Raw genomic sequence first — 26,041 nt, forward strand, 5'->3', positions numbered from 1 at the left:
AATGTGGTTCAGACCTGGGTCTGTGTCTGTAGCAGGCTAGCATGTCTGGCACAACCAGGCTAGGTATTCACGTCCCAAGCTACCAGGGAAAATGGGCTTAGAGGTAGTCTCAGCATATTAGGAGGCAGTCCCAAGGGGGCTTCTGTGACGTGTCACAGTTACCTCATCATAGAAGGCAATCAGGTTGGTCAGGCATGACTTGCCCTTGGTGAATCCATATTGACTGTTCCTGATCACTTTCCTCTCCTCCAAATGCTTCAAAATGGATTCCTTGAGGACCTGCTCCATGATTTTTCCAGGGACCGAGGTGAGGCTGACCACTCTTTTGTTCCCTAGATTCTCCTTCTGTCCTTTTTTAAAGATGGACACTATATTTGCCTTTTTCCAGTTGTCCGGGTCCTCCCCTGATAGCTACAAATTTTCAAAGATAATGACTAATGGCTCTGCAATCACATCTGCCAACTCCTTCAGCACCCTTGGATGCAGTGCATCTGGCCCCATGGATGTGTGTATATCCAGCTTTTCTGAACAGTCCTTAACCTGTTATTTCCTTAACCTGAGGAGGCTGCTCACCTCCCCATACTGTGTTGCTCACTGCAGCAATCTGAGAGCTGACCTTGTCTGTGAAGACCGAGGCAGAAAAAAAGCATTGAGTACTTCAGCTTTTTCCACATCATCTGTCACTAGGTTGCCTCCCCTATTCAGTAAGGGTCCCACACTTTCCCTGACCTTCTTGTTGCTAACATACCTGTAGAAACCCTTCTTGTTACCCTTCACATTCTTTGCTAGCTGCAACTCCAATTGTGCTTTGGCCTTCCTGATTACACCCCTGCATGCTCGAACAATATCCCAATTGTCTGTACGAAGTGCAAGCTTGTCTCCATATTGGAAGAGAAGGTTAAAGGATTAGAGAACCTAGTATCAACTCTCTGTTGCATCAGAGAAAACGAAGACTTTCTGGATAGAAGTCAGCATCCACCTTTCCCGGGCTCCCTCCAGGTGACGACTGAGGGCGGGTCGGGGGTGCTCTGGCTCTTCTGGATCCAACAGCCTGCCCTTTGCTCCCTAACATAGCTGCCAGCAGTGCCCCCCCTCCACCCGCTGGTACCAAGCCTTGTCCACACCAGGGGAACTGGAAATGACTCTGCCTGTTCCACAGCTACCACTAAGGGCTTCTAAAAACTCAGCCATGAGGTCCTATCTGTGCACCTGCTGGCATGCTTACAGATACTCAAGTGCATGCACCCGGCTCTATACAGCCCAGTGCGCCCCAACCCCACCAGCATTGGGCAGTTCTCTCCAGCGGGACAGGAACCAGCCTGGTGGAGCTGTGCTCTGCCGCAGAGCCCTCCCCAGCCAGGGCTACAGGCCCTGGGCAGTAACTGCAGCTCTTCCAGAAGCCTCCAGAGAGAGCTCCCTGCCCCCGCAATGTCTCTGACCCAGGTCCCAAGTCAGAACCCTGAGTGAGCACAGCCCATGGACCGAGTCATAAAATCTCAATGCACGGATCAGAACATAGAAAGGGCCATGCCCTGACCACATCTGGAGGTCAGCCTCTCTGTTCCTGCCTCATAGCCAGTAACCCCAGAACACGCTCTGAAGAAGTGGGGAAGGAGAACCAAGGGTGCAGGTCTGTAGGGGTGTGGCAGTGAGAGGCAATAGTTTAAGTACTAAGGAACACAAGGCCATTGTAGTGACGCTAACTGTTTGCATCAGTCTTCATTGCAGAGGCTGTGTGGGAGGTTCCCACATCTGATACATTCTTTTTGGTGATAAATCTGAGGAATTGTCCCAGATTAGAGGAGATTTTGGAACAAACTGACACATTAAGTAGTAATAAGTCACCAGGACTAGATAGTGTTCACCCAAGAGTTCTGAAGGAACTCAAATATGAACTTGCTGAACTACTAACTGTGGTATGTAACCTATCACCTAAACCAGTCTCTGGACCTGATGACTGGAGGGTGGCTAATGTAACATCCATTTTTAAAAAAGGCTCCAGATGCTTTCTTAACAGCTACAGATCACATGCTGTTAAGCTAACTTGAGTATCAGGCAAATTAGTTGAAACTATAGTAAAGAAGAGAATTATCAGACACATAGATGAACACATTTTGTTGGAGAAGAGTCAGTATGGCTTTTTAAAGGGAAATCATGCCTCACCAATCTACTAGAATTCTTTGAGGAGGTCAACAAACACATGGACAAGGATGATCCAGTGGATCTAGTGAACTCAGACTTTCAGAAAGCCTTTGACAAGGTCCCTCACGAAGGCTTTTAAGCAAAGTAAATGCAGTAGAAAGAGAGAGCCTGAGACATGAGACCTGGTATAAAGGGCCTGGTATGAGGCCTAAGGCCTGAATTAAAGTCAGGCCCTGATACTATAAAGCCAAGTTAGCAAGAGTCAGGCTATGAGCAAAACCCAGGCCCTGTTACAAGACATGCCTGCTTGAAGATTCACTATCCGATACATGAACTTGGCAAAAACAGTGCTAGTATTGCAAAAACTCCTAAGAAGTGCTAGGTACAGGGGGTGCATATAAACACATTCCAGAAGGATGGTGCCAGAACACCCCGATACCAAGTATGGTATAAACATACTCCCTGAAAATAACAGGGACGCACTGACCCCTCCTAAAGATAAGGTCAGGATGACAGTGTGATGGAGAGAGATGTTTTGATCGAACCAACAGGTACAAGGTAAATGATGATAACTAGCCACGTCAGAGGCCCAATATGTCATTGGTTTGTATCACTGTATAAAAGAGGGGTTGCTAAGGGGATGTCTTTGTCTGGCAGAGGTGGGAGAGGAAGGTTCAGTCGCTCACTGAGCTGAGTCCATTGTGATGGGCACAGGCATGTTAGAGGCCCTGTAGAGTCTGCCGAGCACTTAGCTGTGCTTTGTTGGCAATAAATCTGGCCAAGTGCCTTTGCTACCGAACTGAGTCTGTGGTCTTCTTGGGCAGTATGATCAAGGTCTGCTAGGCCAGCTACCTCACAAAGCTGGTGCAGCACACAGAGAGAACACAACACAGCCAAGAATTGACAATGGTAAGAGGTCATGGGATAAGTGGGAAGGTCTTCTTATGGATCAGTAATTGCTTAAAGACAGGAAACAAAGGGTAGAAATAAATGTTCACTTTACAGAAAGGAGAGAGGTAAATAGCAGGGTCCCCCAGGGGTCTGTACTGGGACCTGTGCTGTTCATAAATGATCTGGAAAAGTGAGTGAACAGTGAGGTGGCGAAGTTTGCAGACAATACAAAATTAATCAAGATAGTTCAAGTCCACAGCAGACTGCAAAGAGTTACAAAGGGATCTTACAAAACTGGGTGACTGGGCAACAAAATGGCAGATGAAATTCAAAGTTCATAAGTGCAAAGTAATGAATATTGCAAAACATAATCCCAATTATATATACACAATGATGGATTCTAAATTAGCTGTTATCACTCAAGAAAAGTCTCGGCGTGGCAGATAATTCTTTGAAAACATCTGCTCAATGTTACTCCTGAGGGAATTCTGCACCAAAAAATTAAAAATTCTGTGCACAATATTTAAAAATTCTGCAAAATTCTGCGTATTTTATTTGTCAGAATAACACAATATAATCACACCATTTTCAATTTGCTGACAATTATTATTACCAAAATAATTGAAAATGGTGTGATTATATTGTTATTGTGTTTCTGTGTTATTTTGACAATTAAAATATGCAGAATTTCACAGAATTTTAAATGTTTTAATTTTTTGGCATAGAATTCCCTCAAGAGTACTAGGGTTCTGTGTGGCGCACTCTGGGTGCGGGCAGCTCGGTGGGAGGTCTGGATGCAGGGGGAATCTGGATGAACAGGGGCTCAGTGCATGGTTCTGGGTGCAGGGGGAATGGAACTCTACAGATAAGTCCAGGTGAAAGTGGTTAGGGCTCAGTGTGGGGTGGAGGGGCTGGGGGAGTGAGGCTTGCTAGGTTCGGGGGGTCAGGGTGCAGTTAGTTGGGGATCAGTGGGGTGGGGGTACAGGTGTGGTGGGCTCCTGTAGTGGGGGTGAGGCTCAGTTGAATAGAGGTTGGGGGGCTTGAAGGGGAGATTCTGGCCCCAGGGGGCTCCTGATGCAGGGGGGCTCGGTGTGAGAGGGTTCTGGGTGTGTGGGTGAGGGGAGGGAGTCACTGTACAAGGGAGCTGCTCCTCCTGTCCGTCCACCCTCCTGCACCCAATCCCTCCACTGAGCCTCAACCCCTGCACTTGGACCCCCACTGAGGTGCAGAGCTTCCTGCAGCCAGGGGAAGTTTCTGGGGCTTGATCTGACCCAGCCTTGGCTGCTATGTGCAGAGAAGGGGGAAGAGGAACTCCATCTCCCCTCTGCCCAGCTGGGACTAATGTCCCTGGGTGGCTGGGGCATCCCCAGACCTCCCTTTCCCCCCAGTGATTTACCTCTCCCCCTGGCTGCACAGCTCTGAACAGACCTATCAGGAGCAGTGAGCAAGCACTGGTGCAGCTTCTCTTTGCTTCCCCATAGAAACCATTTTCCACAAGGAAGCAAAGAAAAGCTGCGGGGGGTGGGGTGGGCGGAGGCATTTTTCTGCTGTGCCGCAGTGGCGCAGAATTTCCCTAGGAGTATCAATGTGCAGCAGCAGCCAAAAAAGATAACAGAACGTTAGGAATATTAGGAAAGGGATGGATAATAAGACAGGAAATATCATAATGCCACTATAGAAATCCCTGGTACACCTGCACCTTGAATGTACCTGCATGGCAGTTCTGGTCACCCCACCTCAGAAAAGATATATTGGAATTGGGAAAGGTACAGAGAAGGGCAACAAACATGATTAGGGGTATGGAACAGCTTCCATCTCAAGAGGGAGATTGGGACTGTTCAGCTTAGGAAAGAGATGACTAGAGGGATATGATAGAGGTGTATAAAATCATGACTGGTGTGGAGAAGGTGAATAAGGAAGTGTTATTTATCCCTTCAATAGCATCTGAAACAGGAGTCACCTGATGAAATTAACAGGCAGCAGGTTTAAAACAAACATAAGGAAGTACTTCTTCACACAATGCATGGTCAACCTGTGAAACTTCTTGCCAGGGGATGTTGTAAAGGCCAAAACTATAACAGGGTTCAAAAAAGAATGAGGTAAGTTCATGGAGGATAGGTTCATCAATAGCTATTGGTCGGGGGACATGCTCTGGGTGTCACTAAACCTCTGGTTGCCAGAAACTGGGACTGGACAACACTCAATCATTGCCCTCTTTTGTTCACTTCCTTTTGAAGTACCTGGCACCCGCCACTGTCGGAAGATAGGATACTGGGCTAGACCCAGTATGGTCTGACCCAGTATGGTCATTGTTATGTGATTAGCTAATTAGCTGGTGATTCAGTTTGTCAGCTGGAAACAGTTAAAAGAGAGGCAGGAAGAGCTGCTTGAAGAAAGGGCCAGAGAAGCTCAGGATCTCAGAGAGATGAGCTCTCCCCTCTCTCTCTGGGGAAAGTATAAAAGCCTCACAGGGCAGAAGCACTTGTTATGGCACTGTCAATAAAGCACAAGGTGTTGCACTTGCCAGGGGAGTGTGTGAGGACGGCTTGCAGCAAGGAGTGCTGGGGGAGGGAACCCTGCTCTTCTAAAGGGGCAAGCTACTCAAAGGCCTGCTGTAGCTGGCATGTACCTCACCTGGCCATTCTATGAATAAGGAATAGGATGGCACCAGTGTTCTCCTCCTGGAAGCAGATCTAGCTGTGAAGCTGAGAGCAACGCTGCATAAAAGTCTGACTTGCACTACAGGCAAACCTCACCCGTGGGTGTCTAATTGCAGCGTAGCAATGCCCAGAGAGTGGTGTTTTTGAGACATGCTGCAGAAGCAGCTTTGGACCTGGTCCAAGGTGTCTGAAGCCCTTTGGCCTGTGACCCATACCTGTGAGTTCCTAGTGGAATCTGGTCCAGACAACTGCTGAACCGAGATCAACTCTCTCCCTGCAGCTCTCTCTACGTGGCACAAATGCCCTAGGTGATCTGTAAATAGGTTTAGTCCTAACTAGATAATAGCTGTGAGATTTTTTAATCTACAGACGATGCAATGTAGCTTGCCTTGGGAACGTGCTTAGGCCGGGGAAAATACAGATGGTGAAAGTCAAAATGGCAGAGTGTGGGGGAAGGACACTCATCGCCATGGACCACCACGTGGGGAGCCTCATTATCACGGCTGGCATCTCCTTAACTCTTCAGGCTGATACCATGGCCACCCAGGGGGCAGAGCTAGCTTTGCACAACCGGGGGGGGGGGGTGTGTCTCAAGTCAGCCTTTGGCGGGTGCAGCACTTGTGCAAATCTGGCTGCTTAGCCAGGTGCCTACATAGGGACATAACCTAGCTTTGGGCCCCCATTTTTGAAACTCTTGGCTGCAGCCTTTAGAGACAGACATTATAAGCACTCTTCCCATTGTGCAAACAGAGCCTCCCTCATCTTCCTGAGGGTTAGATTTAAACCAAGAGGCGTTGGGGGGACTCACAATCAGCTGGGAAAACAAGCAAGAGCCCTTTCAAATACCTCTTTACGATCAGGTGTGCGAAGCAGGAGGGTCCTGCACCAGAGGCTGGCAGGTGGCTTTGAAGAGAATTGCTCCAGGATAATCCAAGTGCTTGAGTGCTAACAAATGGTCCAAGATGAAAGGGGCTGCAGGAACTAATGGCAAATGGCTGTATACGTGTGGGAGTGCTGGGTGCATGGGGCAGAGTGAAAGCGAGTATTTTGGATGCAGTCAATGCATGTACCATGAGACTGGAATGTGCCTGTCTCTGCCCATCTCCAGACGCAGTCATCGATACCTCAGGGCTGTGGCATGGTCCTTGCTAGGCCACTGTACACACTAGCAAAGGCCGCAAGACTTACTGAGAGCCGAGTCCCAGGAACAGCTGTTACAAAACCTCTTTAAACCCATTCAAACACCCAGGCCAGACGCTCCCCGCTCCTTTCCTCCAGAGCCATGCTGATCTCTCCCTGGAGCTGGGAGACCCACCTGGTGACAGTGAGGTCAGCTGGTGATGTCACAAAGCCAAGCCCCTGGGCAATCCAGCCAGAGGCTGTCCAGAGCCCCAGAAACTCTCCAGGCAGGACCTGCTCCCTGCATTCGTCTCAACAGGGAATGGAGAACTTCTCCCTGCTGACGATCTCAGGGCCTCGACTGCCCAGCTGTGCCATGAAGAGCGTACGTGAGCTGCCATCCCCCAGGAGCACACCCAGCCTGCCAGGTAATGGGGCCATAGTGAGAGCCCGCAGCCAGATCTCGCATGGCATGGAACAGAACGAGCTCACCATTGGCCCCAGGGCACTTTACCAGCAGCATTCCAGGACAGCCCGTGAGGTGGAGGAGGGATATGAAGGTGGGGAAACTGAAGCACACAGATGCTGATGTTTTCCAAAGTGTGCTCTGATTTTGGGTACTCATTGTTAGAGCCCTGGGGACTGATTTGCAGTGGGACTGAGCACTCACAGCACTCACAGAGATAATGTGAGCTGTGGGCCCCCAGCAATTCTGGAATCAGGGGCCAGCTATCCCAAACTGGGCATTCAAAAGCAGAAGCCTCTCTTGAAAATTGTGGTCTAAGTGAGTTGGGCAAGGTCCTACAGTGAGTCACTAGCAGAGGCTGGGAGATGAGCCAGCTCGGATCCCCGCCTTGGGTCACACATGCCAACTTTCCTAGGCAAAACACAGCCAACCAGGCCAGGCCCAGGAAGTCAGGAAACCAGTGAACTAATTCCAGCAGAGCTAGGCATTGGCAGGTGACCTTGGGCAAGGCACTGCCCTGCTCTGGGCCTCATTTCCCCAGCTGTAAAACGGGGGCAAGGCAAACATGGGCCTGTCATTCATGTGCCCAGATGCCTCATGCAGGACCTCAGGCCAGGGCAGTAGCTGTTCAGCCACAGAAGCCCCCTCGCTCATATGCTTTTCTGACCCACCGCAGGCTTGTGTCTGAGCCAGGCCTCAATGCCCGTCACGTGCCACCATTGCTCAGGATCAGCACTGCCCTTTAAGCCTCTCAGTGGGTGAATGGCCAGGACCTGCAGCTGGACAGCTCTGCCCCGGCCCTGCCCATGGTACATGCAGGGAGAGGAAAGATCTGACCACTTCCTGGGGGGGTCTGCACCACATGGCACCCCCTGCTCGCCAGCCCTGGGGCCACAAACACTGAGCCCCAGACAGGCCCAGCCATCTCTTCCATTACACTACAGAGGCTCCATACAGTGCTCACCGAAGCAGAGCTGAGCAGGGGATGACTGGGGGCACAAAGACACAGTGGAGCAGGAGCAGGGGCACAAGATGTGCATTTCCCTTGGGGACAGGAAGGGGCTCTTTGTATCACACTGACCCAGCTTCCCCTCCCGGAGGGCACCAGTGTGACTCTCCAAACACTCTGGGAAGGGAACTGACTGCTGGAGACAAGCCCAGAGCAGTTGTTGGCACCAGGCAAGGCAAGGCAAGGCAAGGCTAGGGTCCCATCTCTGCTGCCATGCCCCATGCTACCCCTTTGTTTGGGGCCTCTCTGCCCCCCCCCCCCAAGACACACACTTGGTGCTCCTTTGGTTCACTGGCTTTTCTCTGTGTATTTGTAACACAGGAATTTCCAAAATATCTACCCCTGAGGGGCCCAGCCCAGGACAAGCAATGCCCCCCGTGCCCATCCAGCACCCCCTGGCACAGCACAACAGCAGCACGTGGTGGGGGCCTTCTGTATGCGTGCGAACTCAGACAGCCACTGTCTGAGTATCTGTCTGTACTCTCTGAGTGTCCTGATTCTGAGCATGTGGGGGTGTCGGAGGAACTGCAGGTGATGCCCATTCCTGGGATGCACAGAGAAAACCCCAGAGATGCTGCCAGTTCCCAGGTGTAAGGCTACAATTTAGTCACCGGTATTTTTAGTAAAAGTCCTGGACAGGTCACGGGCAGTAAACAAAAATTCACAGCCCGTGACCTCTCCATGACCTTTAATATAAATATCTCTGACTAAATCTTAGCTGGGGGCCTCAGGGTGCTGCTGCTCTGGGCAACCCTGGGGCCAGCCACAGTGGCCGCTCTTTGGGCGGTACCTGGGGCCAGCCGCACCAGTCGCTACTCGGGCCCTCAGAGGTCACGGAGATTCATGGAATCCATGACTTCTGCAACCTCCATGACAGACTCGCAGCCTTACCGATATGTGACGGACATGGCTGCCAGCCCATGTCTACACTGTCCGGCCCAGCAGGATCCCTGTGATCGGGGGTGGGGCAGGCAGGTCAGGAGCATCAGGACAGAGTGCCAGGCCAGTGCCAATAAGCTGGCAAGGCGGGTGCTCCCCATGTGCCTCCAGATGGGGAGGGGAAAGGGCCTGAGTCCCCCACTGGAGATCTCCCTTCCCTGGGTGAACACCCACCCACGCGGTGCCCAAAGGGGAGGGAAGCTGCCAAGGGAGTGGGCAAGGTGAACCCAGACCATGGCCTTGCTCCCCACAGCCAGCCGTCCACTGGGCCAGGGGCTCATCCCAGCCTCTTCTCTTGGCAGCCTGTGTCCCCAGCGACGGCGAGAGCAGCGAGCCCCTGGGGCACAACTGCACCATCTACCGGCCCTGGTTCTCCCCCTACAGCTACTTCATGTGCATGGACAAAGCCAGCCAGCAGGAGGCCTGCAGCTTCCTGGACACGCTGGTGACCAGCACCAGGGACACCGGCCAGCCCAAGGAGCTCCCGGAGAGCATATGCTCCTCCTCCTGCCCCACCGAGGGCACCAGGAGAGCCAGCCCCGGCGTGGAGGCCAGGGACTGCATCACGTCCCGGGATATCCTCATGGCCTCCAAGTGGCAGCCAGCGCCGCAGAATGGCTACAAGTGCGTGGCCTGCTGCCGCGTCTTCCCCACCCTGCACTCACTCAAGACCCACGTCAAGTGTGGCTTCAAGGAGGGCTTTAGCTGCCAGGTGTATTACCACAGGCTCAAAGTGCTGTGGGAGAAGGAGCGCACAGCCCAGCCCAACAATCGGCCGGCCTTCAGCAGCTGCAAAATGCGCAAGTGACCCAGCCCCCAACAGATGCACAGCCCCCAGCACTTGCCACCTGGGGGCAGCCAGCACTCTACACTCTCTACGGCAGAACCCGAATAAAGCAAATTATTAGGACCAGCCGGCATTACGCTGCAGAGAACCCCGTGGCAGGGGCCACTGTGAGCTAAACAGGGCCCTGCAGAATCCATCCTGCAGGGATACACAAGCCCCGGCCCCCCTCCTAGGACATGACTGGGCGAACCCCTGCCTCTCCCTACTGGATCACAGCCTCCCCTCCCCAGCTGTGGGACCCCTAAGGAGTGAGCCCCTAGTCAGCCTGCCATGCGCCCCTGGCCCTCCCCCCTGACTGGGTGAGCCCCTCCACGGCCCCACAGCCCCCCACTCACCCTCCCAGCAGGCCCCCACTCTAGCACAGTGAGTCCTGCACACCCTGACCCAGAGCCAGCACCCCAGGCCCCGCTCCAAGGGATCTGTCTGCACCTAGTTTTGTTAAGGTGAAAAGGCCTGTTCCCCGTCACTCTGCATGATCAGAGCCCAGGCGTAGATCCCCCAGCCAATATCCCTTCAGGAGCGGGTCCGAGAAGCCATTTCTCGACAGCTCAGGTGCCTGCTTGTTAGGGCTGCTCGTTCCAGACACCCTGGGAGAGAAACCACTCTCACCAGCCTTCACAATCACCCAGCAGCCCGGGGAGGAAGTGCCAACAGCTGAGCCACTGTGTGCTGGCGACAGATCCCACGGGACCTGTTTGAGAGAGGCTTGTCCCCCCAGAACTAGCCCTGTGTGGGAGGGGCATTTCCAAAAACCAGGCAGCGACTTCAAAGGACCCTTACATCAAACGTGTAAGTCTTTAGCCAAAGTCTGGGCTGCTTCCCAAACATGAGAGAAAAGAGCCTTCCCCCAGAGGTCCCCCAGAACAGCGAGGGCAGGCAATGCCAGGCTAATTGAAAGGAAGGGTCAAAATGTTATACAAGCCATGCTGGGATCCGTCAGTGGGTGGGTCGCGGGGGGGACAGGTTGGTTCGGAGAGCAGAGGGATGAGGCCAGATCCTGCAGGGGCTTCAGGCAGCAGCCTCTCTGTGCACTGTCCCAGCTGCAGCCCAGTCTCAGACTGGCCTGGCTTTCCAGGGAGAGCTGGGGAGCCCTGGGAAGGGTATGGGTCTGAGATGCACGGGGAGCCTGAGGGAGGCTGCTGCTTTCATTCCTCACTCCTGCAATCTGGATTCCCAGTAACTGATGACTGTGGTGGCTCTAAAGCCCACTCCCTGTCTGAGATGTCTAGGCCAGTGGGGAGCAGGGAGAAGATGGCCTGGTGCCTTTCCACAGTGCACTCACACTTTGGCTTTGGAAACAAAAAATTCATTGTTTTATAAGAAGTTCTCCTTTTCCATGTCGTTTTACAGGCCAAGGGAGAGGTGGTTCTCCAGGACCAGGGTTGCCCTGTGCTGGGGATCCGGCTTGGGGACAGGCAGGATGGTACTGGAGGGCTGTCTATGAGACACACAGACCAGCAGTAGCAGTATATTCCCATCCACCAGGTATGGCGCTCTGGTAATAAAGGCAGGGCATGAAGCGAACGCAATGGGAGGTCCCAGCTGAATCTCCCATTCGCTGAGGTCAGCTCCTCAGCCATCGCGGTTTGCAGTCACCCATGTGAGGGCAGTAAAGGGTCAGACAGGGGCCTGTTCTGTATCACTCTAGACACCAGCCAGCTGCTGTGTAGGACTGAATGGCAGCGGCCCTGGCTGAACAGTGACAATGAGCAGCTCAGCAGGCCCTCAGCACTGATTGGGGAACTCTGCTGGGGTGATGGCCACCATTCTGGCCAGCCCATCCCCCCAGGACTAAACAGGGCACCCCCAGGGCTAAAAGCACAGATCTATAGACCCCCAAGGCCAGACGGGACCGTTGTGATCTTCTAGTCTGACCTGTAGGACACAGGCCAGAGACCGGCCCACAATAATTCCCAGAGAAGATCTGTTAGAAAAACACCCAGTCTTGATTTAAAAATGGTCAGGGATGGAGAATCCCCCATGGCCCCTAGTAAATCCTTCCAGTGGTTAATAACTCTCACTGTTATTCCCAGGTTAATAACTCTCACTTATTCCCAATCTGAATGTAGCTAGTTTCAGCTTCTAGCCAATTGGTCATGTTGACCCTTCCTCTGCCAGACTGAAGAGCCCATTAACAAACATTTGCTCCCCATGTTGATACTTATAGACTGTGAGAAAGTCACCCCTTAACCACTCTTGGTTAAGATAAATAGATTGAGCTCCTTGAGTCGATCACTATAAGGCAGGTTTTCTAATCCTTCAGACAGTCTCGTGGCTCTTCTCTGAACCCTTCCCAACTTCTTAACATCCTTCATGAACTGTGGGCACTAGACTGGAACACAGGATTCCAGCAGAGGTCACAGCAGTGCCAGATAGAGAGGTACAATAATCTCTCTACTCATACGCAAGATTCCCCTGTTTCTGCATCCCAGGATCACATTAGTCTTTTTTGCCACAGCATCGCACTGGGAGTTCATGTGCAACTGATTATCCATCCTGACTCCCAAAGCTTTTTCAGAGTCCCTACTACCAGGGTTAGAGTCCCCCAGCCTGTAAGTATGGCCTGCATGCTTTGTTCCCAGACGTACACATTTAGCTATATTAAAATGCAGATTGTTTGCTTGCGCCCTGGTTACGAAGTGATCCAGATTGCTCTTTACCGGTGACCCATCCTCTTCACTATTTACCACCCTACCCCTCCCACTGATTTTATGTTTGCTTCCAGGTCACTAATGAAAATGTTAAATAGTGTAGGGCCAAGAATTGATCCCTGCAAGACACAACTAGAAACACCCCTGATCAGTGATGATTCCCTGTTTAGTTACATTTTGAGACCCATCAGTTAGCCAGCATTTAACATGTTCATTTTATATCTTTGTAGTTTTTTAACCACAATTTTGTGAAGTTCCAAGACACCTCACAGAAGTCTAAATCTCTTACATCAACACTATTACTTTCATCAACCAGACTTGTCATCTCATCCAGGAAGGATAACGCTAGTTTGACATCATCTATTTTCCATACACCCATGTTGACTGGCATTAATTAAATGACCCTCCGTTATTAATCGAGTCCCATATCAGCAACTCCATTATCTTACCCAAGGTCATGTCAGACTGACAGGTCTATAATGACCCAAGTTACCCCATTTACCCTTTTTAAATATTGGCACAACATTAGGCTTTCATGAGCAGCTGCAGCTCCCTACCTGGGGCTCTGGCAGGCTCCCTGAGATTGGCACAGAGGGGGATGTGTAGGTCACCCCACTGAACGGTGAAAGCATGAGCACCAGCCTGCACAAGGGTCAGCATGGAGCCCAGTGTGCTGTCGGACTATGCCTGGCCCAATGGGCCTGTGCCAGTGCAGAGTGGTACTCATGGCAATCTATACTCAATCCAGTTCTCTCTCAGCAAAGATGACAGCATCATGTTGGGATGCTGCCTGTTCTCCCCTCACCATGCTGGGACGCTGCCCCTTACTCCTCTCAAACAGGTTAGTGCCTGGTCAGCAGACTGGGCTCTTCATATCGCCAGTGGCTGAAGGCACTGGGCCAAGCCTGCTCTCCCCAGAGTCTGCTGGGAGACGTGTCTGAATAAGGATCCAGCCCTCCCTTCTATGACCTAGGCCTTGGAACGATGTCCCAGTGGGGCCGTGCCAGTCAGGAGGGCAAGAAGGCTCTCTCCCCCAGAGCCCAGCAGCAGCTGATGTCAGCAGCAAGCAGAAGAGGGGACAGACAGAAATTGCTTCCCTGGGGCAAGGAATGGGGATCCTACAAGTGTTTCATTATTACTGTCCTTGACTATGTGTATTCCAGTACTGCACAGAGACTCCAGATGAGAGCGGATCCTATTGTACTGGGTATTGCACCAATCCTGACCAAGATGAGGCCCCCACTATGCTGGGTGCTGCACAGACCCTGACCGAGATCAGGGCCCCAATTATGCTGGGAGCTGCATGGACCCTAATGGAGATCAGGGCCCACATTGTGCTGGGCACTGCACAAATCCTGAGTGATATTGGGGCCCCCACAGTCCCTGCCTCAAAGAGACCCATTCCAATGCATTATGACTGAAGCAGGGTGGAAGGCTGTCATCACCAGCAGTACGGGAGGGGCCTGCGTCTGCAGTGGAACCTGTACCGAGACCCACCTTTGACAAGCAGCTGTGTGTGTTTGGCAGTGCCCCAGGGACTGGGTCCAGTTACCTTTTGCTGCTCTGTGGGGACACATTTCACTGCCTGGAAAGCATAGGGGCTGGAACTAGGGATGTTGCCTTGCCCCCTGGCTTAAAGTGGTTTTCATCAGATACAGGGTTAACAATTTTCAGAGTAGCAGCCATGTTAGTCTGTATTCGCAAAAAGAAAAGGAGTACTTGTGGCACCTTAGAGACTAACAAATTTATTTGAGCATAAGCTTTTGTGAGCTACAGCTCACTTCATCGGATGCATTCGGTGGAAAATCTCCCCACTGTATTTTCCACTGAATGCATCTGATGAAGTGAGCTGTAGCTCACGGAAGCTTATGCTCAAATAAATTTGTTAGTCTCTAGGGTTTACAATTTGGTTCAATAGCTCTCAGCACCCAATTACACACATTGCTCCAGCCCTCTGCTGGAAAGGTCCGTTCCCAAGTGGGATGGCCACTGGAGTATAACTGCTTTGGGCCCCGAAGTTTGGGAGGTGGAAGGAGTGATCCAGAGACAGAGAGAGAAAGAAGAGACGACAGAAAGCCTTGAGAAATAGAAAGATTTATTTAGCAAAAGCCAATAGACAAACACCACCACCCAGGGGTTAAGTGCACTTACATTGACAGGCTGGCTTCCCAGATCGACTGAATACACAGTTAGTAACACAACAGTTGTAGGAAAGGAAAGGACAAAAAATAGATCTATCTTGATCCTCAGCCAAGACCCACCACCACAGTGTGAGGCTGGAGAGGAGGTTCCTGGGCAGCATGGAGTTGGGAGGAGGAGAATTTACAGCTGTACAGTTCCAGGGCCCAGGGCCCAGCATGATGCAGGAAAGAGTTGCAGCCCAGCCCTGGGATGCCTATGAGATGGATGCTGGGGCCTTCCAGCAATGCCCCTTCACATTGCTTCACATCACTTTCAAAGGTGGCCCTCAAGAGAAGGGGCAGCTCTCAGAAACAACAGCAGCCATGCTGTCCCTACCCCCATCCTGAGAGGAAGCAGACCAGAGTGATGAGAAAAAGGATGAGCTGGAAGCAGGACCAGTGAGCCAGCTGCTTGCCTGCCTGCAAGCACCTAGTCCCTCTGGGGGTGTCCCAGTGCCATGGCTCCAAGAGTGACTCCCAGGGGCATGGGTCTCTCACTAGGACCCTTGGTCCCTCCGGGTCGGCTGTTCCCGCTCCTACCTGTGCTGTGCAGAGCAGGTCTGAGCTAGGGAGCAGAGGCCTGGGGCAAGGGGAGGAGAGGGGAACAGGACTGATCCTGCCACAAGCAACAGGGAGGGTGAGAGCCTCACAATAATGTCCTTCCTTCCTCCCTCCCTCCCCCTGCCCTGCTCTGTGCCCATCCCTCATGAGTCAGCCAGCCAGACCCTGACTCCTGCCTATTGCATCTGGCCATGCTGCTCATTCTCTCCCCCCCCCCCCACAGGCTTCGCTGCATTAACTCTCTCACATGCCAAGTCCCCTCTCCAGCCCCTCCAAAGGTCCCAGGGAGTCCCCTCAGGCCCCGCTGCCATTCTTACCCTTATCCCCCTGCACTGTCATCTCTCTCTTCTTCCCTTTCCAGCTGCAACCCGCCCTGCATCCTATCTCCTATCCATGCATCAGGCCTAGCCAGGCTGCTGGTGTCCCCATCTCCTCCCACCTGAAGTGATGCTTGGCCAACCTCCCACCCCCTCTGCCAGTGCCCACCAGCCCCTTCCAGGCCTGCAGGGGATGGATGCAAGCTCATCCCACCCATCCCCTGCCTCTTGCCCGGCCGCCCAACAGCCCAGCTGAGCTCTGAGCAGGACCATGCCAGGCATTGCAGCTTCACAGTCCCTCACAAGCCCATCTGGCCAGGAGGCCCTCCTCTCCACTACCCTGCCTGTCTGAATGACAGCACCTGGTCCAATCCCAGCCCTGGTGAAAGGAGGGGACATTGGTGGAAAGACACAGCCATTGCCACCACCTCGCCCTCCATCCAGTGGGTCAAATCAGCCCCAGCCAGGGCGCTCCTGGACACCTCGCTGCAGCTCAACACACAGACATCAGCTAAACACCCCTCCCACCTATGGCTGACACTAGCTGACAACTGTGGTCCAGGGCCCCGTGCCTGCACTGCAGTTAGGGTGGACTGCAGGCCCCCACCTGCTGGGGGCCCTATCAGCCCTGTGCTCTTCACTGCGCTGACCCCACAGAACAGCAGCTCACAGGCCAGGTCTCAGGCGATTCTACACGCCCTGTGCCAGAGATAGTGGCTCTCACTGCCAGGGGCCCTGCCCGTTAGCGTTCCCCAAAGGTGGCACCAGACGGTGCCTGTGGCAGGTGGTGCTGGGGGGTGGGCTCAGGAGGAGCAGGCAGAAGGTGCAGGCGAAAAGGAAGAGAGATCAGAGGAACAGTGGGAGCGGAGGGGAAGTGAGAGGAAGAATCCATTCCCCAGCCCCTATGTGCAGTGACCAACAGCCTCAGGAACAGGCAGGGAGAGCCGCAGGCCCCATTGGAGTGACAGGGCTGGAGGGATGTCTCAGGCAGACGTCACCTTCCAGGCTGGGGCCCTGGGGCAGCCATCCCACTGTGGGCACTCTGGCAGGACATCACTGGGAAAGGCTGTTCATCAGCAGGGTCTCAGACCTGATTGGTGGAGACAGTGGTATGATGTAACAGCTTTTCACCAGGATGCAGGAGGGGAGGAGGCGGGGAACAGCTCCCTCACACATGTACAGCTCTGTCAACAGGGTCTGTCAACCTGGCCCCTGGCATGGCCTGTCTCTTTAATGGCATCCTCCCTGGCGCTCTGGCTGGTTTCCTCCTGCATTAGGTTAGCTCAAACACTGAGCGTCCCAGCTTGTGATATGAGGCAAAGGGGCAGCTCACAGCACTGGGGCATGGCAGCACTGGGCGTGCAAGGGCACGACTGGAATTTCATGACCATCTGTAACTTATTTAGAAGCCTATTTAGGAGAGGGCCCCTTACGCCCCCACAGACTTCAATCACCTGCATGTTCAAGTCATCATTCAAAATCAAAATAATGCACAGAAATTGGGAAAACGAAAGCCAACTAATTATTGTAATCAGGAAACTGGTTTTCAAAACACTCCCTCAGGTGAGTGAGCATTCCAAAAACCTCAGGGCCACATTCCCAAAGGTTATCCCAAACTGCCCTCACAATAGCTAAGAGCACATTTATTTGCGTGCACACAAACCTCAATTGCTCGCAAGTGTATCCCCTTTCAGTTGCAAAAATCTGCACTTGCAAGGGCATCGTTTTGCATAAACAAAAATCCACATTTGCAAGTGCATTTGTGTGCACAAACAGAGTTGTCAGCTCTCATAATCTGAGTTGTAAAGCTCCAGCTCCTGGAGGCAGGTGATAATGTGAGAACCTCAGCTTTCCTTTACAAAAAAAAAAGTTTCTAGCCCTCGCAGTTGTGGAGAAAAGCCTGAAAACAGGATCCAAGTGCCCCCTAAAGGCTCAGAAATTAGAAAGCAAAGAAAAAGAGCCCTAGTTATTTTTGAAAGCCAATCTCATGGTCTCTGGAGCCTGCCTCCTGAGTTCTGAACGCCGGCAGCTGACCAGACTGCAGAAACCTGCATGATTTATCACAGATTTTTCTTGACCACTTGAAGGCAGAATTTTTAGAGATTTTGGCCCCATCTGTCCTGGTGTTGATACGAGTCTAAAAGGCCAGTTAGATCCACTCCAATGGAACCAGAACCATCCTCAAGAAATCTCATGATGACTGGTGCTTTTCCTGGCTTCCACCCATCAGTGAAGCTCCCATTGCTGGCTGTAAGACACAGCATGTGTTGGGCACAGAGGTGGGGAGAATGGCCCTTAGCCAAAGGCCCCTCCAGCTAGCCAGTAGCTAGTGGGTGAGCTAATCGACAGTGTTATGGTGACGTGTCAGTCCCCGGGAGCAGAATGAAGTGTTCACAACTGCCCTTGAGAGCACTGTAAGTGAACCCAGAGTGCTGGGGACATGGTGGCCTTGCCCTGGGGTTGCAGGCTCTGAGTTTTGCACTGCACGCGCCAGGTAACTCAGACAGAACAAGCATAGCTGATGTGGATGTCCAGCTGGGCTTTCTGCAAAGGCAGCCAGGAGAGGGGGGCCCAGCAGGCAATGGGCCTGGGGCCCAGTGGGGGGTGAGGCAGGGCAAGCTGAGACCAGGAGGGGAAAGGATGCAGCAGCCTTTGCTTCCCATCACTGTGCCACTCTTCCGGAGGCCTGCTCTCCTGCTCTAGCTTGTCTCTGCTCTGAGCCCATAGAATCTCCCCAGCCAGTCTAGGGTTCCTGTCCTGTCTCCATTCCAGTCATCCAGCCCTACCCTCACTCCCCCACTCCACAGCTCCCTCCATGGCCAGCACCCCTGCACTCACCCCCCCCACTTCCCGCGTCACTGCCACACATACCTGGAACCCACCTGCTACTGCCCCATGAACTCACCTCTCACCCTCTCGCAGATGGACCAGGTCCCCTGCTCACTGCGCTCTCCCTACTAGTGGTTCCAGAGAGAAGCTGTTCCCCAGCCAGCTCTGAACCCCAAAGGCTTGCAGGATTCTGGGGATGGTCAGGAGGCCTGGCAGGGAATGTTGCACATGGCCCTGCCCTAGTGTCAGGGCTAATGGTATCACAGCGAATCGTCAGGGGAAAGCTGAGAGCAGGCAGCGACTGAAGGTAACTCCAAGCCCCAGAGAGGGGTCAGATCTGTGAGTAGGGCACTGCCGGAGCCCCTCATCCAACCTGTTTGCTCGCCTTTGGAGCCCTGTTCTACCTGCTTTTGTCAATTTCCTGTCTTTTCAGTCTGCCACCTCTTCAGGGCATAGCCAGTGCAGCCACAACAGGGCCCGATCCTGTCCTGGGCCCTGGGTGCTACAGCTAGACAATCCATCCTAATGAATTTGCTCCCGTCTGCTTTCTGAGATCGCCAGTCTTTACTGAATCACTGACAGGCACATTCAGCCTTTGCGCCTTCCGAGCAAAGTCTTTTTCCTGGGACTATGCTCTGCCCCTCCAATCAAATGTTAATGCAGCCCCATGGGGACAGCAAGCAAACACTTCCATGACAGCAAGGCCCATCAGTACAGCCTTCTCCGCAGCATTGACCCAGCCAGGCCGCACAGCCTGGAGAACTTACGAGACACCTTGAAAGCAAACAGGAGGAAGTGGGGCCTATCTGCTAGGGAGCAGGAGCAGCCAATCTGCCCAAAACATGAAGCAAGCCCTGGGACTTTGCCCGGCCAAGAGAGTGTGGGGTACACACCACTGAAGAGTTTGGCTCCCTGAACTTGTGGAATTTCCTGACTTCATCACTGCATTAACATCAGTTTTGGCATTTCATTTCCCTGGATTTACTTAAGGAAAAAGAAAATAAGAAGAGGCCAGTGCTGTGGAGCTGCTCTGCTGCCGGGATCTCCTGCTGCTGCCCTGCTCTCACCGCAGACCCTTAGAGAGCTGAGGACAAGGAAAGAGTGTGCTGGAAGATGACACAATACTGAGGTTAGTCAAGACTAGGAAGGCCAGCAAGCCCTATTCGAGCGAGGAGACTGGCTGGTGTGACGGCAGGGGAAAGTGCATGGTAATGCCTCATCTGTGATTCATAGAATCATAGAATATCAGGGTTGGAAGAAACCTCAGGAGACCATCTAGTCCAATTCCCTGCTCAAAGCAGGACCAACACCAACTAAATCATCTCAGCCAGGGTTTGTCAAGCCGGGCCTTAAAAACCTCTAAGGATGGAGATTCCACCACCTCCCTAGGTAACACATTCCAGTGCTTCACCACCCTCTTAGTGAAATAGTGTTTCCTAATATCCGACCTAGATCTCCCCCACTGCAACTTGAGACCATTACTCCTTGTTCTGTCATCTGCCACCACTGAGAACAGCCGAGCTCCATCCTCTTTGGAACCCCCCTTCAGGTAGCTGAAGGCTGCTATCAAATGCCCCCTCACTCTTCTCTTCTGCAGACTAAATAACCCCAGTTCCCTCAGCCTCTCCTCGTAAGTCATGTGCCCCAGCCCACTAATCATTTTCATTGCCCTCCGCTGGACTCTCTCCAATTTGTCCACATCCTTTCTGTAGTGGGGGGACCAAAACCGGACGCAATTCTCCAGATGAGGCCTCACCAGTGCCGAATAGAGGGGAATAATCACTTCCCTCGATCTGCTGGCAATGCTCCTACTAATACAGCCCAATATGCCATTGGCCTTCTTGGCAACAAGGGCACACTGCTGACTCATAACGAGCATCTTGTCCACTGTAATCCCCAGGTCCTTTTCTGCAGAAATGCTGCTTAGCCAGTCGGTCCCCAGCCTGTAGCGGTGCATGAGATTCTTCCTTCCTAGGTGCAGAACTCTGCACTTGTCCTTGTTGAACCTCATCAGATTTCTTTTGGCCCAATACTCCAATTTGTCTAGGTCACTATGAACTCTATCCCTACCTTCCAGAGTATCTACCTCTCCCGGCAGCTTAGTGTCATCTGCGAACTTGCTGAGGGTGCAATTAATCCCATCATCCAGATAATTAATAAAGATGGTGAACAAAACCAGCCCCAGGACTGACCCCTGGGGCACTCTGCTTGATGTCAACTAGACATCAAGCCATTGATCACTAGCCGCTGAGCCTGACAATCTAGCCTGTTTTCTATCCACCTTATAGTCCATTCATCCAATCCATTCTTTTTTAACTTGCTGGCAAGAATACTGCGGGAGGCCATATCAAAAGCTGTGCTAAAGTCAAGATATATCCCATCCACCACTTTCCCCATGTCCACAGAGCCAGTTATCTTATCATAGAAGGCAATCAGGTTGGTCAGGCATGACTTGCCCTTGATGAATCCATGTTGACTGTTCCTGATCACCTTCCTCTCCTCCAAATGCTTCAAAATTGATTCCTTGAGGACCTGCCCCATGATTTTGCCAGGGACTGAAGTGAGGCTGACCGCTCTGTAGTTCCCCAGGTTCTCTTTTTTCCCTTTTTAAAATATGGGCACTATATTTGCCTTTTTCCAATCGTCCGGGACCTTCCCCAATTGCCACAAATTTTCAAAGATAATGGCCAATGGCTCTGCAATTACATCAGCCAATTCCCTCAGCACCCTTGGATGCATTAGATCTGGACCCATGGACTCGTGCACGACCAGCTTTTCTAAATAGTCCTTAACTTGTTCTTTCACTACTGAGGGCCACTCATCTACTCCCCATGCTGTGTTGCCCAGTGCAGCAGTCTGGAAGCTGCCCTTGTCCGTGAAGGTCGAGGCAAAAAAAGCATTGAGTACTTCAGCTTTTTCCAGATCATCTGTCACTATGTTGCCTCCCCCATTCAGTAAGGGTCCCACACTTTCTCTGACCTTCTTCTTGTTGCTAACACACCTGTAGAAACCCTTCTGGTTACCTTTCATATCCCTTGCTAGCTGCAACTCCAATTGTGCCTTGGCCTTCCTGATGACACTCCTGCATGCCTGAGCAATATTTTTATACTCCTCCCTAGTCATCTGTCCAAATTTCCACTTCTTATAAGATTCCTTTTTGAGTTTAAACTCACTGAAGATTTCACTGTTAAGCCAAGCTGGACGCCTGCTATATTTGCTATTCTTTCTGCACTTTGCGATGGCTTGTTCCTGCGCCCTCAATAAGGCTTCTTTAAAATACACTGGGGGGCTGAGATGGACCTGAACGGCTCAGGTTCGACCCAGGCATGATTGGAACAGCGAGTACACCAGTTCATCACTCAGCAGTGTGCAGAACAGCTGCACAAGACTGGAAGGGAGACCAACTCCAAAACCGGTGCCATGGAGAGCAAGGCTGGCACCTGCCTGGGAGACTCGGGTTCAATTCCCTTTGCTACACAGACTTGGGCTCTGTGCCTCAGTGCCTATCTGTACAGTGGGCAATAGCCCTGCCTGGCCTCCCAGGGGGGTGTGGGCATGAATAGAGTGGCTGGGACGTGGTCCGCAGCCACCGGCTGCGTGGGGAGCTCAGAGAGCTAGGATCTGTTATACAGATAGGGGGCATTCCCTGACCTGCAACAGTGAAATCAGGTCTGGTCCCCTAGGAATCAAAGGGGCCCCAGAGGCAAGTGCCCACAATGCCTCAAGGCTCCATCTGAGGATGGGGAGTTTCAAGTACTGGGTGGCCTCTTACTGAAATCTATAGCTCGACTCCACTGGGAGCAGAGGTAATTACCCCTACACTGAGCTCCTGTGACCATCCCCCTGACCGCTCTGTTCAGAGAGGGGATGAATAGGAGGGGACATAACAGGACCATGTCAAAGACTGAATACAGTAAGAAAGCAGGTGGGAGCTCCGTCCCAGTGAGAATCAGGGAAGGTACACTGATGATGAAAGGCAATGTATCTAACGCTGACCAAGGAAAATAGACAGTGAGCCTGTGGAACTACTTGCCACAGGATGTTATGGGGCCAGGTAGGATTCAGAAAAGGGTTATAGATTTTATGGCTAATGAAAATATCCCCAGTTCCATTACAGAGGACAAAGCCATGCCATGGACGTACAGCCACACATCGCTGGCCATAGCCTATGGAGTCTGGTCAGAGCAGAAGCTCTGCCAGGCTGGCAGAGTCTTGGAGCAGCGCAGTGAGGAGCCTGCGAACGTGACTGCACATCGAAGGAGGGTATGTGTCTGTAACCGCTCCGTGGCTGTGCTGGGTGGGTGGGTGGGGGTGCTCGCTGATTGTTCTAGCAGAGGGATACCTGCCTGTGCACACTCAGTCTCCTCCTCTCTCACAGCAAGGCCAGGGCGGGCCCTGACAGCTCTGAGAGCCTGCTGGGATGGCGTGGGCTGCAGGGAGAACAGCCCTGGCTTTGTCCTGCCACAGGGGCAGAGAGGGAACTTTTACTGCCTACCCTGGCCTAAAGCCCTGAACTGAGCACTGGCTTCCAGCAGCTGCTTCCCTCCCCAAGACTGTCTCCTCCCTGTCTTGGTCTGGAGACAGCCACCCTCCTACACAGCGATCTCATCATCCAGGCTGTCCCCCAGGCCCTGCTTGTGCCGCACGTTGAGCAGACGCAGTGGCTCCTCCTGGGCCCACGAGTCATGCTCCTCACTCTCATCCGTGTTGGACTCGTACTCCGAGGCGATGCCCGACTCGCGAAACTTGATGAGCTCCAGGCTGCCCAGGAGCGGCTCTGACGGTGACGCGGTGCCCGGCGGGAAGCGGAAGTACTCCAGCTTCACCAAGCAGTCACTCCTACCTATGGGGCTGCCCAGGGCATGGGCGGAGTCGGGGCTAGGGCCCAGCAGCGGCAGGTGTAGGTCCTCAGGCTTCGGGGTGGTGGGGTCGCACAGCACTGGCAGGGCATTGCAGCGGTAGGTGATCTCCAGCAGACTGTCCTGGGAACCTACTGGAAGAGAGGAGGGCAGTCGGAGTGGGCACGGCCTAGGGCATCACTGACCCCTCACACAGGCTGGCAGACAGCCACCAGGCACACAGGCCTGCTCTAGATCTCAACCCATGGCCAAGAGCTGAAGCTGATGGAGGGTGGAGAGGTAGGTGAGCATCTAGCTGAACGAACAACAACAGGGAAAAGCATGGACAGCCCCCAAAGATAACACCCCCCCAACATCTGCACACACACACCCCCGTACCCCTGACGTGCACATGGCCCTGCCCCAATAACACCCAGCCCCCGCATGCCCACCATATACAACCACAGCCCTGATGTGCACACGGCGCTGTCCCAATACACCCAGCCCCCACAAACCCACCGTGAACTGCTCCTGCACCCCTGACATATGCACACCTTGAAAACACCCAGCCCCCACATCCCCACCACACACAAACACCCCACACACCTGTCACGTGCACACCGCCCTGCCCCAATAACACCTAGCCTCCGCATGCCCACCTCCCCACTCCTGACATGTGCACATGATCCTGACCCATAACACCCAGCCCTCGCATGCCCACCATACACAAACACCCCTGCACCCCTGACATGTACACGTCTCTGCCCTGATAACACCCATCCCCCGCACACCCGCCACACACAAACATTCCCCCCACACCTCTGACATCTGCACATGACCCTGGTAACACACAGCCGCAGCACACCCACCACACAGAAACAGCCCCTCACCCCTGACATGTGCACATGGCCCTGCCCCAATAACACCCAGCCCCTGCGCCCACAGCTTCCCCCTCAGAGCTGAGGGAAGTACACACAGGGACTCTCCCTGCAGGGTGCCCATTATAAATTCTCCCTGGGCATCCTGGCACTGGGACCAGGAGACATGGGGCAGTCTCTTGCATGCCACAAACCCTGGGGTGCAAAGGGGTGGGGCTGTCTAGCTGCTGTGGGTTACCACCCCCACCCCACAAGGGGATGTGGTCATTGCAGGCCTGAGTCAGGCAGTGAGTTGGGGCACTGACCCCTGGGAACTGGGCTGACGTGTGCATGGCACACCCACCCTAGCCATGGGCTGTGCTCAGCTTGGGCTGCTGGGCACGGCTCTGAGGCGACCCCTCCCACTGGCATTCATGGGGATCCCCTCTCCAGGGAGTGCTGGGGACCATGGCATGGGCACACCGCCAGAGCGGGGCAGAATGGGAAGTGATGTGCCCTGATGAATCAGCAGAGAGCTCAGCAACAAGCACCTCCATGCTGTGCTCCTGGGTCCCTGTGCTGGCTGGGGGCCGCAGCAAGGCTGGGGAAGGAGCTCTTACTGGTGTTGCTTCCTGACAGCTTCAGCTCCAGCTCCTGCACCTGCCTGACCAGCAGCGAGATGTGCTGGAGCATGTCCTTGTTCTGCAGCAAGAGCTGGTGCACACGCGCCTGGGCCTCCAGCCGAGCTGCTGCCTCTGCAGCCAGCTGGTCCTTCAGCAAGTGAACCTGCCGGACAGACATGGAGACGCAGCGAGTGGGTGTGTGCCAGGACAGGCTGCCTGCGCCGAGCCAGGCGTCCAAGCCTGGAGTTCCAGCCTACTGCAAGAGTGAGATTCACGCACCCCGCCCGCGCCCCCAGCCTGCTGCTAGAGCAAGCCCGCCCGTAGCCTCAGCCTGCAGTGTCTCCAGTCAGACGCCCACTCCCCTTAGTCTCCTGTTCTCTCAGCCAGGCACAGCGGTGGTTGTCGGCAGAGCGGGAGCTCGGGCCCAGCCCAGAGAGACTCTCCCCCGGGAGCCATCCCAGTGTTGGGAGCTGTTACTCTGGGCTGGGGAATCTCGCCAGTTGCTCTGCTCTGGGACAGCAAGCACGAGAAGGTGGGAGAGAGGGAGAGATTTATACTGATCTGCAGAAGTCCTGGACCCACAAAGCTCTTCCAGACTTTGCCCAGAGTGCTGGTAAGTCTGTTCCCCATTCCAGTCTCACAGGGACCCTGCAGCCACAGGGCAGCATGGGACATGCTAGCATCTGTCCCGTCCCCACTGTATCCAGCATGGAGCCCCTTCTGCTTCATATCAGGGAGCCGAGCCATGGGACAGATCTGTCTGGCCCAAGCAGAGAGACACTCCCACAGAGGCTGTGTTGAGACTGGGCAGGGGAAGCAGGAGCACTGGCATCTGCTGGCAGTGATGGAATTACAGTTTAAAGCTGCAGGCACCAAGGTGTGCTGTCAGGAGCAGGGGAGCTGGAAGTTGCCAGTGGGACAGCTGCCTGTCCCCACATAAAGGGGCAGCCCCGTGGTTTACAGAGGCTGTTCAGCTGCAGGTGAGGCCCAGGCTAGCTCATCTTGAGATAGACTCTCCCTGGAACCCTAACCATGGCTCTCTGGAGCCACCAGTGAAACAAGTATCTCTGGATGTGTCCACATTGCAGCTAGGCACCGGCCATTTGCAATGT

The 26,041-nt window shown here is 53.4% G+C and overlaps 2 protein-coding genes across 13 annotated transcripts in view; one reads left to right on the plus strand and one right to left on the minus strand.

Annotated features, from left to right (window-relative positions):
* LOC119860138 (nitric oxide synthase 1 adaptor protein) overlaps window positions 1–26,041 on the minus strand; it is a 184,376-nt gene that overhangs the window by 11,308 nt on the left and 147,027 nt on the right. For 7 of the 12 annotated variants that reach the window (XM_043490572.1, XM_043490569.1, XM_043490571.1 and 4 more), the window contains 2 exons: window positions 24,927–25,092; window positions 23,455–23,604 (listed from right to left, as the gene is read on the minus strand). In XM_043490572.1, the coding sequence (XP_043346507.1) occupies window positions 23,455–23,604; window positions 24,927–25,092 (316 nt within the window). Of the gene's footprint in view, window positions 1–21,220; window positions 23,605–24,926; window positions 25,093–26,041 lie in introns of those variants that run through there. The other 5 variants (XM_043490570.1, XM_038413458.2, XM_043490577.1 and 2 more) reach the window with 5 other exon arrangements.
* SPATA46 (spermatogenesis associated 46) lies at window positions 7,135–10,034 on the plus strand. Its single transcript, XM_043490578.1, has 2 exons — window positions 7,135–7,240; window positions 9,529–10,034. Exons 1-2 carry the CDS (start codon window positions 7,135–7,137, stop codon window positions 10,032–10,034), a joined length of 612 nt encoding a protein of 203 aa, XP_043346513.1.

Source organism: Dermochelys coriacea, chromosome 8, assembly GCF_009764565.3.
Source record: "Dermochelys coriacea isolate rDerCor1 chromosome 8, rDerCor1.pri.v4, whole genome shotgun sequence".
NCBI classification, from domain to species: domain Eukaryota; kingdom Metazoa; phylum Chordata; order Testudines; family Dermochelyidae; genus Dermochelys; species Dermochelys coriacea.

Coding starts and splice junctions, on each gene's coding strand:
- SPATA46 (XM_043490578.1), top strand. CDS start 7,135: ATGGAGAACTTCTCCCTGCTGACGATCTCAGGGCCTCGACTGCCCAGC. Junction 7,241..9,528: donor GAGCACACCCAGCCTGCCAG/GTAATGGGGCCA, acceptor TTCTCTTGGCAG/CCTGTGTCCCCAGCGACGGC.